Raw genomic sequence first — 15143 nt, 5'->3', positions numbered from 1 at the left:
CTTTCATCAGTACTTTGTAGTTTTTCAGTATACAGGTTCTCCAAATAGGTGTTAGATTTATACCTACATATTCCATTCTTGATGTTATTGTAAATAGTACTGCTTTAAATTTTTTGATTTGCATTGTTCATTGCAAGTATATAGAAATACAATTGCTTTTTGTAAATTGGTCTCATATCCTGTGATATTGTTAAACTCATCCACCAGGTTCAGGAACTTCTTTGCAGATTCCTTGGTACTCTACGTAGATAAACATGTTGTCTGTAAAGAAACATTATTTCTCAGTTTCTCAACTGTATGCCTTTTATTACTTTTCCTGCCTTTTTCCACTGGCTAAGATTTCCAGTACTATGTTGAGTGAAAGTGGAGTGATGAGAGTGGACATCCTTGCTTTCCTCCCAGCAGGAGGAAAGAATTTAATCTTTCGTCATTAAGTATGATGTTAGCTATAGGTGTTTGGCACATGCCCTTTATCAGATTAAGGAAGTTACCTTCTATTCCTTGTTTTGCTGAGAGTTTTTATCATGAATGGACGTTGGTTTTGTCAAATGGTTTTCCTCAATCTATTGAGACTTTAGATTATATGGTAAATTACACTTTAAACACTGAACCAACCTTGCAATCCTGGGATAAAACCCACTTGGTCATGATGTATTCTTTCTTTACATATTGCTGGATTTGATCTGATAATACTTTAAGATTTTTATGTCTATGTTCATCAGGAATATAGGTCTATAGTTTTCTAAGCTTGAAATGTCTTTGTTTGGTTTTGGTACAGAGATAATGCAGGCTTCATATGATGAGTGCCCTTGTCTCTTCTATTTTCTGAAAGAGACTGTGTATAGAATTCTCCTGGAGTTTTGTTGGAAGGCTTTTAACTATGAACACAATTTCTTTGATAGATACAGGATTATTCAAATTTTCTATTTCTTTTTGAGTGAGTTTTGGTAGTGTCCCTCACGGAATTGGTCCATCTCATTTAAGTTTTTGCATTTATGGACATACAGTTGTTTAGAATATTCCCATATTACAATTTTAATTTGTTTAGGGTCTGTAGCAATTCCTGATATTATTCATCTGTATCTTCTTTTTTTCTTGTTCCACCTAGTTAGAGGTTCATCAATTTTAGAACCTGCTTTTGGCTGCAATGATTTTCTCTATTGTTTGTCTCTTTCCTATTTTACTCATTTTTGCTTTTATCTTTGTTATTTCCTTCTGCTTCCTTCTAGTTTGATTTGCTCTTCTTTTTCTTAAAATAGAAGCTTAAATTATAATTTCAGACCTTTCTTCCTTTTTTTCATATGAACATTTAGTACTATAAATTTCTCTCTAAACACTGCTTAAATTGTATCCCACAAATTCTGATATTTTCATTTTCATTCAGTTCAAAATATTTTCCAATTACCCTCAATACTTCCTCTTTGACCATGGGTTCTTTAGAAGTGTGTTAATTTCCAAATATCTGGAGAATTTTCCAGATACTTCTGTTACTGATTCCTAATTTAATTCCAAAATAGTCAGAGAGCATAGTTTGTATGATTTCAATTTTTTTTAATTATTAAGGTTTATTTTATGGCCCAGAATATGGTCTTGATGAATATCTAACACTGTAAGTCAATACTTCTGTTACAAAAATATACCACTAACTGTGGAATAGCCTTTAAAAGCATCTACCTTTTGTTCCATCCATCAATAAAACAATGTCAATACACAGTATTTGATGTTTAAAGACATATTTTGATACTAAGTGGAACTTACTTGTAATAGAGATCTTGAAAGAACACAAGGTGATTGTTCACTAAATTCACAGAAAAAATCCTAATAGATACACAGAAAAAAAGTGTCATTAATAGATTAAATAAAAGCTGAAAATGTTTGTATACAGAGAGTAATTTTTACCAGACCTTGTGGGAATGATACACTACCAAAGTTAAAATAAGAAAGATAGCTAAAGATCATTTCTGTAAGAATTGTCTAATTGTATGAATGGAAAAATGGATAATTTTGGAGCCTAAAATTTATTTTTAACAAACTTACCAGTAATAGTATTATGTGGATACCGATATTAAATTTGTACATCATGAAAATAACAGTATCAATAATAATTTACTAACTAATGACAGAGATTTACTTCCTACTTCACAGAAATAAATACCAAGTAACCAGGCTAACTGAATTCACATTCTCTTTTTTCATAATTAATTTCTACACCTTGCACACACTCCTCAAAGTGAATATTCTCCACCAGAGAGAGATTCTACTATTCCACATTACAAAGAAAATTAAAACAATTTACCCCACAGAAAATCCCTCAACTTCAGCCTCTAAACCTCTAGTTGTATCCACATCTGTACACAGATCCTTTCCTTGCCTACTTTAACAACAGATATATTAAAGACTCCATTCCTTCTGGCTTTTTCACAAACATTACACACTTTCAATTATCCATACTTTGCTCTCCTAGATATTAAAATTCGTCCTCTCTACCAGATCGTTCCCATTTTCATTTAAACAGTCAGGTTTCTCTCAACTTTAAAAAGAAAAGAAGATCATCACATGATGTCACATTTTCCTCTCAACTGCTGCCTTCTCAGCCAAACTTTCTGAAGAAGTTGGCTGCACCCACTGTCTCTACTCACTCAACTCAACTCTCATCCACCTTCAACACATGTAACCTGGCTCTTTGCTCTAGCCACCACTTATTCCCCATTACTAAATCCAATGGACATTGATTTTGGGCCTTATTCATCTCTTTCACTTGACCTCTCAGCAGTGTGACATCCTTCTTGAAAAACCTTTTAAATGACTTTCATATGTTTCTTCCTCTGGCTACTTCTCAGTTTGTTCTGTAGGTTCAAAGTTTAGTTCCAGAAAACCTTCTTTTCTTAACCTATATATTTTTTCCTCGTAAATTTTGAAGCATAAACACTCATGCTTCGATTACTATCTATACTGTAATAATTCTAAAATTTTAACTCTAAGCACAGACCTCTAAACTCTATCCATATAGCCAATACTATCCAATATCTCTACTTAAATATATTAAAGGTACCTCAAACTTTACTTCACTAAAACCCTCTAAGGTCCTTTGAGAATATCCCCCTTTGAGTGTACAGCACCAAACGTGCATGTAGACTTACAAGACAGAAGCCTAGAGACCTTCCTCAGAGCTCTCTCATGCCCCATATTTAATACATCACCAATATTCTATCAATTTTAGCTCACACATAGCTCTAACACTGACAACCTCACCATCTCCCTGCCATCCTTTTAGTCCAAGTTACCATCTTCTCCTCCCTTGGACTGCAGTACTGGTTTCCTAATTTATCACACTGTGTTTACTCTAGTCCCTTCCAATCATTTCTCTACAATGCAGCCACATCTTTGCACATTCTTGATCCTATTATGTCACTGTCCCCCCCACACACTGATCTTTCTTGATAAAACTAATGGTTTTCCTTTGCTCTGTGAAAAGATAGAAATCCTTAATGTTGCTTAAATGGCCTTGTCTGGTCTGCCTACCTCTCTAGCCTCACCAAATCCCCCATCCCCATCACTCAATGCTCCATTCTGCTACTTTTCTTTTAGTTTCTCAAATGTATCATGTTCTTTCCCATCACATGGAGGAGGATTCAGCTTCCTGCACCTGGAACTGTCCCCCTACTGTCCCAAATGATGTTCACCTAACTGTTAGATCTTAGCTTTACCTTCACTTCTTTAAGAAAGACTTCTCTGATCATTTAGGTCAGTTCCTTCATCATATGCTATATGTTTTAGTTCCTTTGCTTCATACTCCCTACACTGGTTTGTAATTCTATAATCATTTTTATGATTATTTGATCAATTTCTATCTCATACTACACTGTAAGCCTTATGACAGGATAGATGATATGCTTTTGCTCATCACTGTATACCAGCCATAGCACAGCACCTAGCACAAAACAAGCATGTTGGCTGAATGATGAATGTACATATACTGTACTTGCTATCACAGTTCATCTGTACTCAATTTCTTATTGCTAGTATACATCCCTAACAGGATACAGTCTATAAAGTCCACCATTTACCTCATTTAAACTAGGTATATCTTCTTAATTAATCCACAGCTGTCAAAAGTATCATCTTATGGGTTCCTAAACTATGAGTTTCCCTTTACTAGTGTCACTATCTTCCCCCTTACCACTGGTTTTTGCCCTATATGCAAAATACCAAAAACTTTGAAAATGAAGAAAAACGCAAAAAACAAAACTATCATATAGCATTCCACTATCTATAAATAGTCATAATTAATATTTTGGTATTTGTTATTCTAATCTTTTGAGAAAGAATTTGGTTGAAGTTGACTTTGTCTCTGAATATCTTTTCTGTGTGCAACAACATATATAAAAAATATATTTTAAAACTTTCAACAGGGACTTCCCTGGTGGCACAGTGGTTAAGAATCCGCCTGCCAATGCAGGGGACATGGGTTCAAGCCTTGGTCCGGGAAGATCCCACATGCCGCAGAGCAACTAAGCCCATGCGCCACAACTACTGAGTCTGAGCTCTCGAGTCCATGAGCCACAACTACTGAGCCCGCGTGCCACAACTACTGAAGCCTGCACACCTAGATCCTGTGCTCCACACAACAAGAGAAGCCACAGCAATGAGAAGCCTATGCACTGTAACAAAGAGTAGCCCCTGCTCGCCACAACTAGAGAAAGCCCGCATGCAGCAATGAAGACACATAAATAAATAAATAAATAAATAAATGTATATTAAAAAAAGAACATTAAACATAACTTGACATTCACGAACATTTCCCAATGTCAATACTTCCCATGTCAATAGTTTTCTATAACATTTTTTAATGGCTCCGTGACATATATTGTAAACATACCACAGAATGGATATTGTCACCATTCAGTATTTAAACTGTTACTAGTTTCTGAACATTACAAAGGATGATGCAACAAACACCTCTTTTCTCATTCTAAATGTCTAGAAGGAGAGTTTCTGGTCCAAGTATACACATTTTTAAGACTTTTGAGAGAGAGCCACTGGAGTATAAGAGAATGAGTACTTCCCTTTACCAACATTAAATATTATTATACTTTTCAATCTAGCTGTTATAAATTGCATTTCTTTAATTACTAGTAAGGTTAAGTATCTTTCATGTTTATTTCTTTTTATATATGTATGCTCGTGTCCTTTCCCAATTTTTCATTGGGATGTTTATTTTTATCTTACTGATATGTAGAAGCGCTCTCTAGAACCTGGCACTTTATCCTAATAATAACAGGTTTCCTATGCAGATCCACCAGACTATTTGGTCCCTTATCTTCCATAACTTTAATCTTTTTCTCTACTCGTGGCCCCTGCTGCACTCCCCCCACTACCACTCTGTCTCAAGTCTTTCAGAGATCCAAATTATTCCATTACTATGCCTTCTTCATGTCCAGTGACAGCAGTCCAGGCCTGGCTCCGCCAGCTCCCCTCTATTATGACGTGTCATTATGCATTCACCCCGCCCCTGACAAGGCAATCCATAATCTTTTGCCAGAATATCAAGTTCCAACCATTGCATTATACTTTCTTATTCCAATTCACATTGATCTCCTTTTCTAAAATCCTACAATTAATCTAGTGAACACAAATATATATTCATGTATCAATTAATGATTAGAAAAGCAGATGGAGAAGAACAATAAAATCTCTATTCTAATTCTCTTATAACACTAACTAACCATCTAATTGGGTTATAAAGCCCTGTAAACCTTAGTTTGTTTAGCTGTACAATAAACTGCAAAATGAACTGGCTTGTGTGTATAATCTTTTTTACTTTTAAGACTCTACGATTCTTATGACAGAATAAGGAAAAACTACTAAAAAGAAAGGAAACACAAAAGGAGGCAATAAAGGCATAATCAGTGAAAGTTTCACTAAGGAACAAAGACTTAAGCTGAGCTTTAATGATAAAGAATTAGTGGAAGGCTTCCCTGGTGGCGCAGTGGTTAAGAATCCGCCTGCCAATGCAGGGGACACGGGTTCGAGCCCTGGTCCACGAAGATCCCACATGCCGCGGAGCAACTAAGCCCATGCGCCACAACTACTGAGCCTGCACTCTAGAGCCCGCAAGCCAAAACTACTGAAGCCCACGTGCCACAACTATTCAAGCCCGTGCACCTAGACCCCGTGCTCCACAACAAGAGAAGCCACAGCAATGAGAAACCCGCACACTGCAATGAAGAGTATCCCCTGCTCACCACAGCTAGAGAAAGCCCACGTGCAGCAAAAGACCCAACACAGCCAAAAATAAATGAATAAAAAAAAAATAAATGTAAAAAAGAAAAAAAATTTTTTTAAAAAGGAAAAGTTACTATAAGAAAGAGCGTAACAGAAGCACAAATCTTTATTGACCATTTATCAATTATACCCCAGAGGCTGCTGCTAAATTCTAGGAATATAAACTAGATAATCTGTCATCTCAAGTAACACAGGTACAGAAGCAACCTGAAACCAAAAGGGAAGACTTCACAGAGGAAATGACATGGGGCTAGAAATTATGTACCTCAACACTGAGGGGGAGCAACAGTCAAATGCATATATATATATAGTCATGCAAAATTAATCAGTGTACTTATGTCTAAATAACACTATTTTTTTGCCCGTTTTTTACCTTCCTAATTGAAGTATATGTCATTATAGCCTTACCAATTAATAAAACTCCATCTCTGAATGTTTTAACATTCCCCAAATAAATCTTGTGTTTCTATATTTTAACCCATAAAAAAGATTAATCCAAAATATGCTAGCTTAAAAATGTACATACTCTTTTACCCAATAACTTCACTGTTTAGCAATTTATCTTAAGGGGTAAGGAAGCACATGATATAAAGATTTACCTACAAAGATGTTCATCTTAGTATTGTTTATAAGTGTAAAACACTGAAAATGACCTAAATGTAATTCAACGTGAATGGACTAAAAAAATCTGTGGTATATACTCACAATGCAATACCATGTAGCCATTAAAATAATGCAGAAATATGTATATTTGTTGACATGAAAAGATGTTTGTGGTATAGAGACTAGTGATGAAAAAGCAAGTTACCAAATACCATGATCCAATTTTTATATGAAAAAAATTTATACATATGCACATATATAGTATGTGTATATGTATACATTTATGCATAAACACAAACATTTATTTATATAAAAGGTTCTGAACACAGAATTGACGATTCAAAGCCCCATTCTTAAAACTTGGGTGAATTATCTAACTTCTCCACACTTTACGTTCTTAATCTCTAGAATGGATAGTATAAAATCCTTATGAGGATTAAATACAAAAAGTACACACACACACACACACACGACTTAACTCTCCAGATATCACAGATAAGAGGTGAGCAGCATTATTTACCCTTGGGATGGTCAGTCTCCAAAAAGTAATAAACTATTCTGTTGTTAAATCAAAGTTACATTCCAGAATAGAGATTTGTACTTACCAGGATACAATGTAAATTTGTTAAATTGACCACCTCACAGACAGTTTTTATTCTATCTATTAATCTTGCAAAATAGTTGACCATTTCTTCCCTCTTTATTATTTTTGCGTATCGAGGGAAGGTGGGTGGAAGTAGTCTCTGGTTAACAAGAGGCTCAAAACCCATCATAATGGGATGATCTAAAAAGAAACAAAGGTAACATTTTCAACATTTCTCTGAATTTTAAACCTCAAATACTACTAAATATAAAAAGAAAAAGGCCAGTTTCAAAAGCATCTCTGAATTCTAATCACAATATTCTCTAAATGGATTTTATAATTTACAATTAATGTATCTACACACACACATTTTTAAAATGAGATAAGCAGATTTAATAACCTAAAATCGTACTTCCTCCCGACATTGTGGTGGTAGTGGTGACAGAGAGAGGTTTCTACCTCAAAATTAACTCCAAGCCAAGAATGGGATAAAACAGAGTTAACATATTCTCTCAGAATAAATAAAAGGGCAATGCTGTATTAACCATGAGACTGTGAAGAAATGTTTCAAACGGGAACACAAACATAGGCTTGTCTTCCCTTCATTTTCTGAACTGCAGAATCAACTCACACTCAACTACATAGTAATGTAAAGTGGCAGAGGAAAACAGTCCTCATCCCAATCCCATGAGTTTGGAATGCATTTTGCACTGAGATGTAACTCCAGAAATTCACAATGAAAATAACATATCACAAGAGACCTGAGGGTGAGTTCCTCTCTTCCATTCTTTGTCCTCTGGTGATCTCACTTTTCACAACAGTACAAAGCTCCAAACTAAGTCTTTCTCAACTTGAAATTTCCTGCCACTTTTATAGAAAAAAATTCTGTACTCCAATGGAGTATGCATTGTCAGACTGACTCTATGGGAGCTATTTTACAAATCTAGAAATTGTAGGTAACTGATAAACATGAAATTCTGTTCTGTGTGGTAGAGGTTCAACCGACTTCTTCTATACTCTATAGAAAAATGTTTTGCCTCCATTTATAATTTATTTCAATATTCCACTACTCCATATAAATGTGTGTTTTAAAACTTTTCATGTCTGGTTGTGTCACTGAATGAGTTTAACACATGTTCACTTTTATATCTGTATAACAGTCATGGTTTTACCTTTGTCTGAAAATCATCTTTTAATACTTCCTATTCCCTAAGTACTATAAGATATAAGCAAGCACAGTGACTTACAAGTATCATGTCCTTTTATGCCTCTTTGCTTATACAAACTATTGTCTCTACCTGTAAAACCTACCCCCTTGTTCTTAGCCTGAACTTGATATAGCTTGAATTCTCTCTCATCATTGTTCCTCCCAATGATGTATATACAATGTTCTTTGTATATATACTACTATACTGTCTGTGTGGGATTACATCATTTGTCTCTCTCTCTGAGTTCTTTTGAAAGCAAGAACAGGGTTGGATCCCAAACACCAAATTCCTGGCTCATAACATGCACTGGATACTTGTTTGCTGAATGACAAGATATGCATGCTCAAAATAAAATGAAAGACTACCACCACTATAATAATTTGAATTTCTGATTTATAATATTTCATTTAGAACTAAGGTAAAAGTAGTAGTAATGATGCTGTAAGAAGCTTCTTTACCATATTAACATGAATACATTTCAGACTTTAATGATAAACGCACAGAATCCAGATACTTAAATAGTCCATTACACTGATTTTCTCTGAAAGTATTCTAATATGCACGGAAAATTATTACTCAGGAATATGCATTTACTCTTAATACATCTATTTTTAGGCTTTAAACCACAAGTAGAAGATAAATACATAATAATACACTCATGAAAATTTATATTACCATGGAAAGAAGTAAATATTAATGGGAAATGGATAACAAACACAATATATTCTGACTTCAATTTTATACAAACAAAAAAGTGCAATATAAAACAATATTAACTTTTGAAACTCAGCTGTTCTGCACAGCTGATGTTTAGCAACATCCTTGACCTCGATCCACTACATACCAGTAGCAACCTCCTAACTGTAAAATGGATCCAGACATTGCCAGATGTCCCTGGGAAGCCCCAGTTGAGAAACACTGGTCTAGATGAACGCAAGATGCAAGTATAATTCAGTGAGGATAAGCTCAGGATGTCAGAGGAGCAACTTATCCATGTAAAAATTAGATGAAAGACTTCATAGAAGTGAAGTCTAAGAAAAGACCTAAATGGGGACTCCCCTGATGGCACAGTGGTTAAGAATCCACCTGCCAATGCAGGGGACACAGGTTCAATCCCTGGTCCTGGAAGATCCCACATGCCTCGGAGCAGCTAAACCCGTGTGCCACAACTACTGAGGCTGTGCGCCACAACTACTGAAGCCCATGCACCCTACAGCCCGTGTGCCACAACTACTGAGCCCATGTGCCACAACTACTGAAGACCATGCGCTCTAGGGCCCATGTGCCGCAACTACTGAGCCCATGTGCCTGCAACTACTGAAACCCATGTGCCTAGAGCCCGTGCTCTGCAACAGGAGAAGCCACTGCAATGAGAAGGCCACACACTGTAATGAAGAGTAGCCCCTGCTCGCCGCAACTAGAGAAAGCCAGCACACAGCAACAAAGACCCAATGCAGCCAAAAATAATAAATAAAATTTTTTTAAAAAAAGACCTAAACGATAACTTAGTTAAAGAATAAAATGTTAGTCAGGACAAAGTATTCCAAGCATATCAAAGGCCTGGAAGACAGATAATATGGCTGTTTTTCTTTTTCCCTTAGGGAGCTGCAATTTTCCAAGTCATAATTTCTCTGAACTCAAAAGTAAAAATAGATGCATATAAATAGAGTGGGGACAAAATCCCTAGGCACAAAAGTTAGAAGTCATCTACATGTTTCCCTCTATTTTCTACACACATTTAAATTTCCCCCTACATTTTTCTGGACATAGTCCTTGTAAATGGTTAAGTGCTAAAGTGGTTCCTAGTAGCTATTTTTAAGTCTCATCCTAGTAGCTATTTTTAAGTCTCAGCTGTTCTTGAATCTCATGCCTAAGGACTCTGTAACCATCCTATACAAGACATAGTAACTTGCCTAACTAGAAAAGAGCATAAGAACTGAGATATAATAAGAGATCAAAGCCGTTATTCAGGATATAGAAGAGTTAAGGAGGAGTGGGGATAAAAGCCAGGGAGGAGTTTGCATCTGATTTCATGGCAACACAAACTACAAAAAGTTAAAGACAGCTTTACCACACAAGCCCTCCCAGAATAAACCGGTCTAACATATTCCCACTAAATTTCATACATCTCTATCACACAATTTATCTCAAGACTGTCTTATATTAAAATAACCTGAATAGCCCTTACTAAATGAGCCTAGAAAAGATGCTAATTCACATCACTTTCTACCCATTGTGTGCTACGCTCAGTAAAGATTTCCTGAATTAAACTGGATACAGATCAGACAACTTCTAGACTCTCTTCTGACTTTACAAGTCTATAGGTGTACAAAAATTATCTTGGTTTTCCAGTTAAAAATACATAAAATTCTTCAATGCCAAATAAAATGATTTTCCCTTCACACTAGCATTCTTTTAAGTATACAATAATAACATATAATTACTATATTCAAAATATTATGGCACATTGGTTTAGAGTGTTTTAGTTACTAAAGTCCTTGCTAGATAACTGACCTTCATTATCAATAGCAGAAAAGTATTACAAACAGCACAAGGTCCTTGGATAAAAGATTTATAGTAACAATGTGCTTTGATTTAACTTAACAAAGTAAGTTATTCTAAAATTAATTAGATGCCAAAATTAAAGATTTGGAAGTGTGTAAGTCAAAAGAGATAGAGACATTATATCGTTTTTGGATAATACATCTCTCCCAAGTTAGGCAATTTATAGTTAGACTTATTGAAATAAGTTTTAGATGCCCTTAAGTTGGAAGGAATTCTAGAAAACAATGCAGAAGCTGCTGAGGTTTTGTTATATTATACTACACTTCTTGGCTACTTGATTTCCCTTTATAAAATGTTATAAAGTTATGCTACGTGAAAGAAGCCAGACACAAAAGGACAAATATTGTATGATCCTGCTTATATGAGGTACCTAGAGTAGTCAAACTCATAGAGACAGAAAGTAGAATGGTGGTTGTCTGGGACTGGAGGAGGGGGAAATGGGGAGTTATTATTTAGTGAGTACAGAGTTTCAGTTTGGTAAGATGAAAATTTCTGGATATGGACAGTGGTGACTGTTTCACAACCACTGAATTCTACATTTAAAAATGGTTAAAATGGCAAATTTCATGTTATAAATATTTCAACACACACACACACGTTATAAAAAGGTATTTAACCACAACTGTTAACCTCAAAAAGCATAGTCTCAATGAATATTGTATCCTAATCACTGGTCAGAGTAAGTTATATAAGCAATATAATATGCATATAAATGATACTACAGACACATCTACAAATTTTGGAGTTTCTTTGGTGTGTATTTTTGAATAGGTATCCATGCAACAGATTTAAAAAGTTGCAAATGCAACAAAAGGAGGTACAAAGAAAAGCAAATCTGCTCACTTGTGACTAGTTAATCTCTTGAGAACTAAACACTACTACAAGCTTCTTTCACGTGTGGTTATTTATATATATATTTTTCAACTTTATTGAGGTATACTATACATATTATACAATACAAATATTAAGCTTATAGTTCATTGTTTTGAAAAATACATACAACCATGTAACTACCACCCCAATCAACGTATACAACATTTTCATCTCCCCAGAAGGTTCCCTTTCATCTCCCCAAAAGGGAGCCAGTCACTCCCATGCCCAGAAACCATGGCACTGTTTCCTCCATGAATAAATCAGTTGTTCCTACTTTGATACAAAAAGAGTCACACAATTTGTACTCTTTTATATCTAACTTCTTTCAGCATAATGTTTCAATGATTTATCCATTATGTTGTGTGCGTCAACATTTAATCTTTTCTACTGCTGAAAACCATTTCATTGTATGGATATACCACTGTTTGCCCATTCAAACGTTACTTTTGTAAACAAAACATCAACATTTTATACACGCTAATCTACTTTTCTGCATTATTTTTTAAGGTGGATTTTTCTTTTGAAACAATTTCAAACTTATAGTAAAGTTGCAAGTGCAGTCAATACCGAATCACTCTCAAATACGATGGGAGTGTTATTCCTATAAAGACATACCCTTATATATTCACGATTAAACAATCAGAATTAGCGAACTAACAATGACCAATTACTACCATCTAATGCTCAGACCTCATTCAAGTTTTGCACACTGTACCAATAATATGCTTCAAATCGACATCAGAATCACAAGTTGTATTTATTTTCATTGTCTCTTAGTCTCCTTCAATCTGGAGCAGTTCTTCTGCTTGGCTTCTATGGATAACTTTGACAACTCTGAAGAATAACACGCCAATAATTTTGTATACTGCCCTTCAATGTGGTTTTCCTGTTTCCTTGTGATTAGATTCAAATTGTTAACCTTTGGATTATAAAAGAAGTGACATTATATTGTTCTCATTGCAACCCATCAGCAAAGTGGAGATTTTAACTACTAGTGGTGTTAACTTTGATCACTTGATTAAGTTGGTGTCTGCCAGGCTTCTTCACTATTGTTACCTTTTCCCTTTCTAGTTAATAAATATTTGGGGTGCAGGGGAAGGACACCTAAGTATGCTCATTATCATCAAACTATCTACTCATTAATTCATTTATTTATATCAGTATGGAACCATGGCTTCTTCTTTTATTCAATTGGTTATGATCTATCATAATTATTTATTTTGATGCTCAAGTTGTCCCCAACTTGGACTGTGTGAATGCCCGTTCAAGCTGTTTTCTGTGTTTAATTGACCTGGCCCATCATTCTCTGAACATTTACTCACTTCCAGCTAATAAGACATTCCAGGCTCATCTTGTTCTTTCCCTGCCCTAGCCCTGGAATCACCCATTCCTCCAAGATGTACTAGTTCCTTTTATTTTTTATATTTTTTCCAGTTTTATTGAGGTATAATTGACCATAAAATTGTAAGATATTTAAAGTGTACAATGTGATAATTTGATATATGTATAATTCTGAAAGGATTCCCTCCACTGAGTTAATTTAACACATCCATCACCTCACATTTATTTTTTTCCTTTGATGAGAACATTTAAGTTTTACTCTTTGAGCAAATTTCAATTATACAGTTCAGTGTTATCAACTATAGTCACCATTTCATACATCATATCATCAGACCTTATTCATCTTCTAACTGAAGGTTTGTACCCTTTTACCAACCTCTCCTTATTTCCCTCAGCCTCTGGCAACCATGTTTCTACTGCTTCTATGAGTTAAACTTTATCTCTTTTAAATTCCACATATAAGTGATACCATGCAGTATTTGTTTTCCTCTGTCTGGCTTATTTCACTTAGCACAATGCCCTCCAGGTTCATCCATGTTGTCACAAACAAGAGGATTTCCCTCTGTTTTAAGGCTGATTAATATTCTATTATATATATATTGGATTTTTGTTATCCATTCATCCATCAATAGACACTTAGGTTGTTTTCGTACCTTAGCTATAGTGAATAAAGCTAGAAAAAGCGTTAATTGAAAAAGCATGCTAATGGAAACCAAAAGAAGCATAGAAGTAGCTAAACTTATACCAGACTAAATAGACTTTAAGCCAAACAATATAACAAAAGACAAAGAAAGTTATTACATAATAAAGCAGTCAATTAATCAAGAGGATATAACAAACGTAAATATTTATGCATCCAACACAGGAGCACAAAAATAAAGCCAATATTCAGAGCTCTAAAAAGGGAAATAATAATTCAATAATACCAGGAGACTTCAATATCCCATTTTCAACAATGGATAGATCACCCAGACAGAAAATCAGTAAAAAAAAAAAAAAAAAAAAAAAAAAAAATTGGAATTAAACTACACATTATACCAGATGGAGCTAACAGACATATATGGAATGTTTCATCCAAGAGCAACAGAATACACATTCTTCTCAAAGGCACACTGAGGGACTTCCCTGGTGGCGCAGTGATTAAGAATCTGCCTGCCAATGCAGGGGGCACGGGTTCAAGCCCTGGTCCAGGAAGATCCCACACGCCGTGGAGCAACTAAGCCCATGTGCCACAACTACTGAGCCTGCACTCTAGAGCCCATGAGCCACAACTACTGGAGCCTGCATGCTAGAGCCCGTGCTCCGCAACAAGAGAAGCCACTGCAATGAGAAGCCCGTGCACCACAATGAAGAGTAGCCCCCGCTCACCGCAACTAGAGAAAGCCCATGCGCAGCAACGAAGACCCAACGCAGCCAAAGAATAATTTTTTTAAAAAGGCACATTGAACATTCTCCATGATAGAACATATGATATGACACAAAACAACTCTTAACAAATTTAAGACTGAAAGCACACCAACTATCCCTTCTGACCACAATAGTATGAAACTAGAACACAAGAAGAGGAAAGCTGGAATATCTACAAATATGTGGAAACTAAACAACACACTCCTGAACAACCAATGGGTCAAAGAAGAAAACAAAGGAGAAATTTTTCTTAAATCTTGAAAGAAATGAAAATTTAA

At 35.3% G+C, this 15143-nt stretch overlaps 1 protein-coding gene across 2 annotated transcripts in view; it reads right to left on the bottom strand.

Annotated features, from left to right (window-relative positions):
* Positions 1–15143, bottom strand: part of NAA35 (N-alpha-acetyltransferase 35, NatC auxiliary subunit) — an 89511-nt gene that overhangs the window by 28494 nt on the left and 45874 nt on the right. For both annotated transcript variants that reach the window (XM_060014983.1, XM_060014984.1), the window contains 2 exons: positions 7494–7672; positions 1759–1818 (listed from right to left, as the gene is read on the bottom strand). In XM_060014983.1, coding sequence (XP_059870966.1) covers positions 1759–1818; positions 7494–7672 — 239 coding nt within the window. The remainder of the gene's footprint in view (positions 1–1758; positions 1819–7493; positions 7673–15143) is intronic.

Source organism: Delphinus delphis, chromosome 6 (assembly GCF_949987515.2).
Source record: "Delphinus delphis chromosome 6, mDelDel1.2, whole genome shotgun sequence".
NCBI lineage: Eukaryota > Metazoa > Chordata > Mammalia > Artiodactyla > Delphinidae > Delphinus > Delphinus delphis.
Note: the sequence above shows the minus strand (reverse complement) of the source record. Positions and strands in the feature narration are given on the sequence as shown.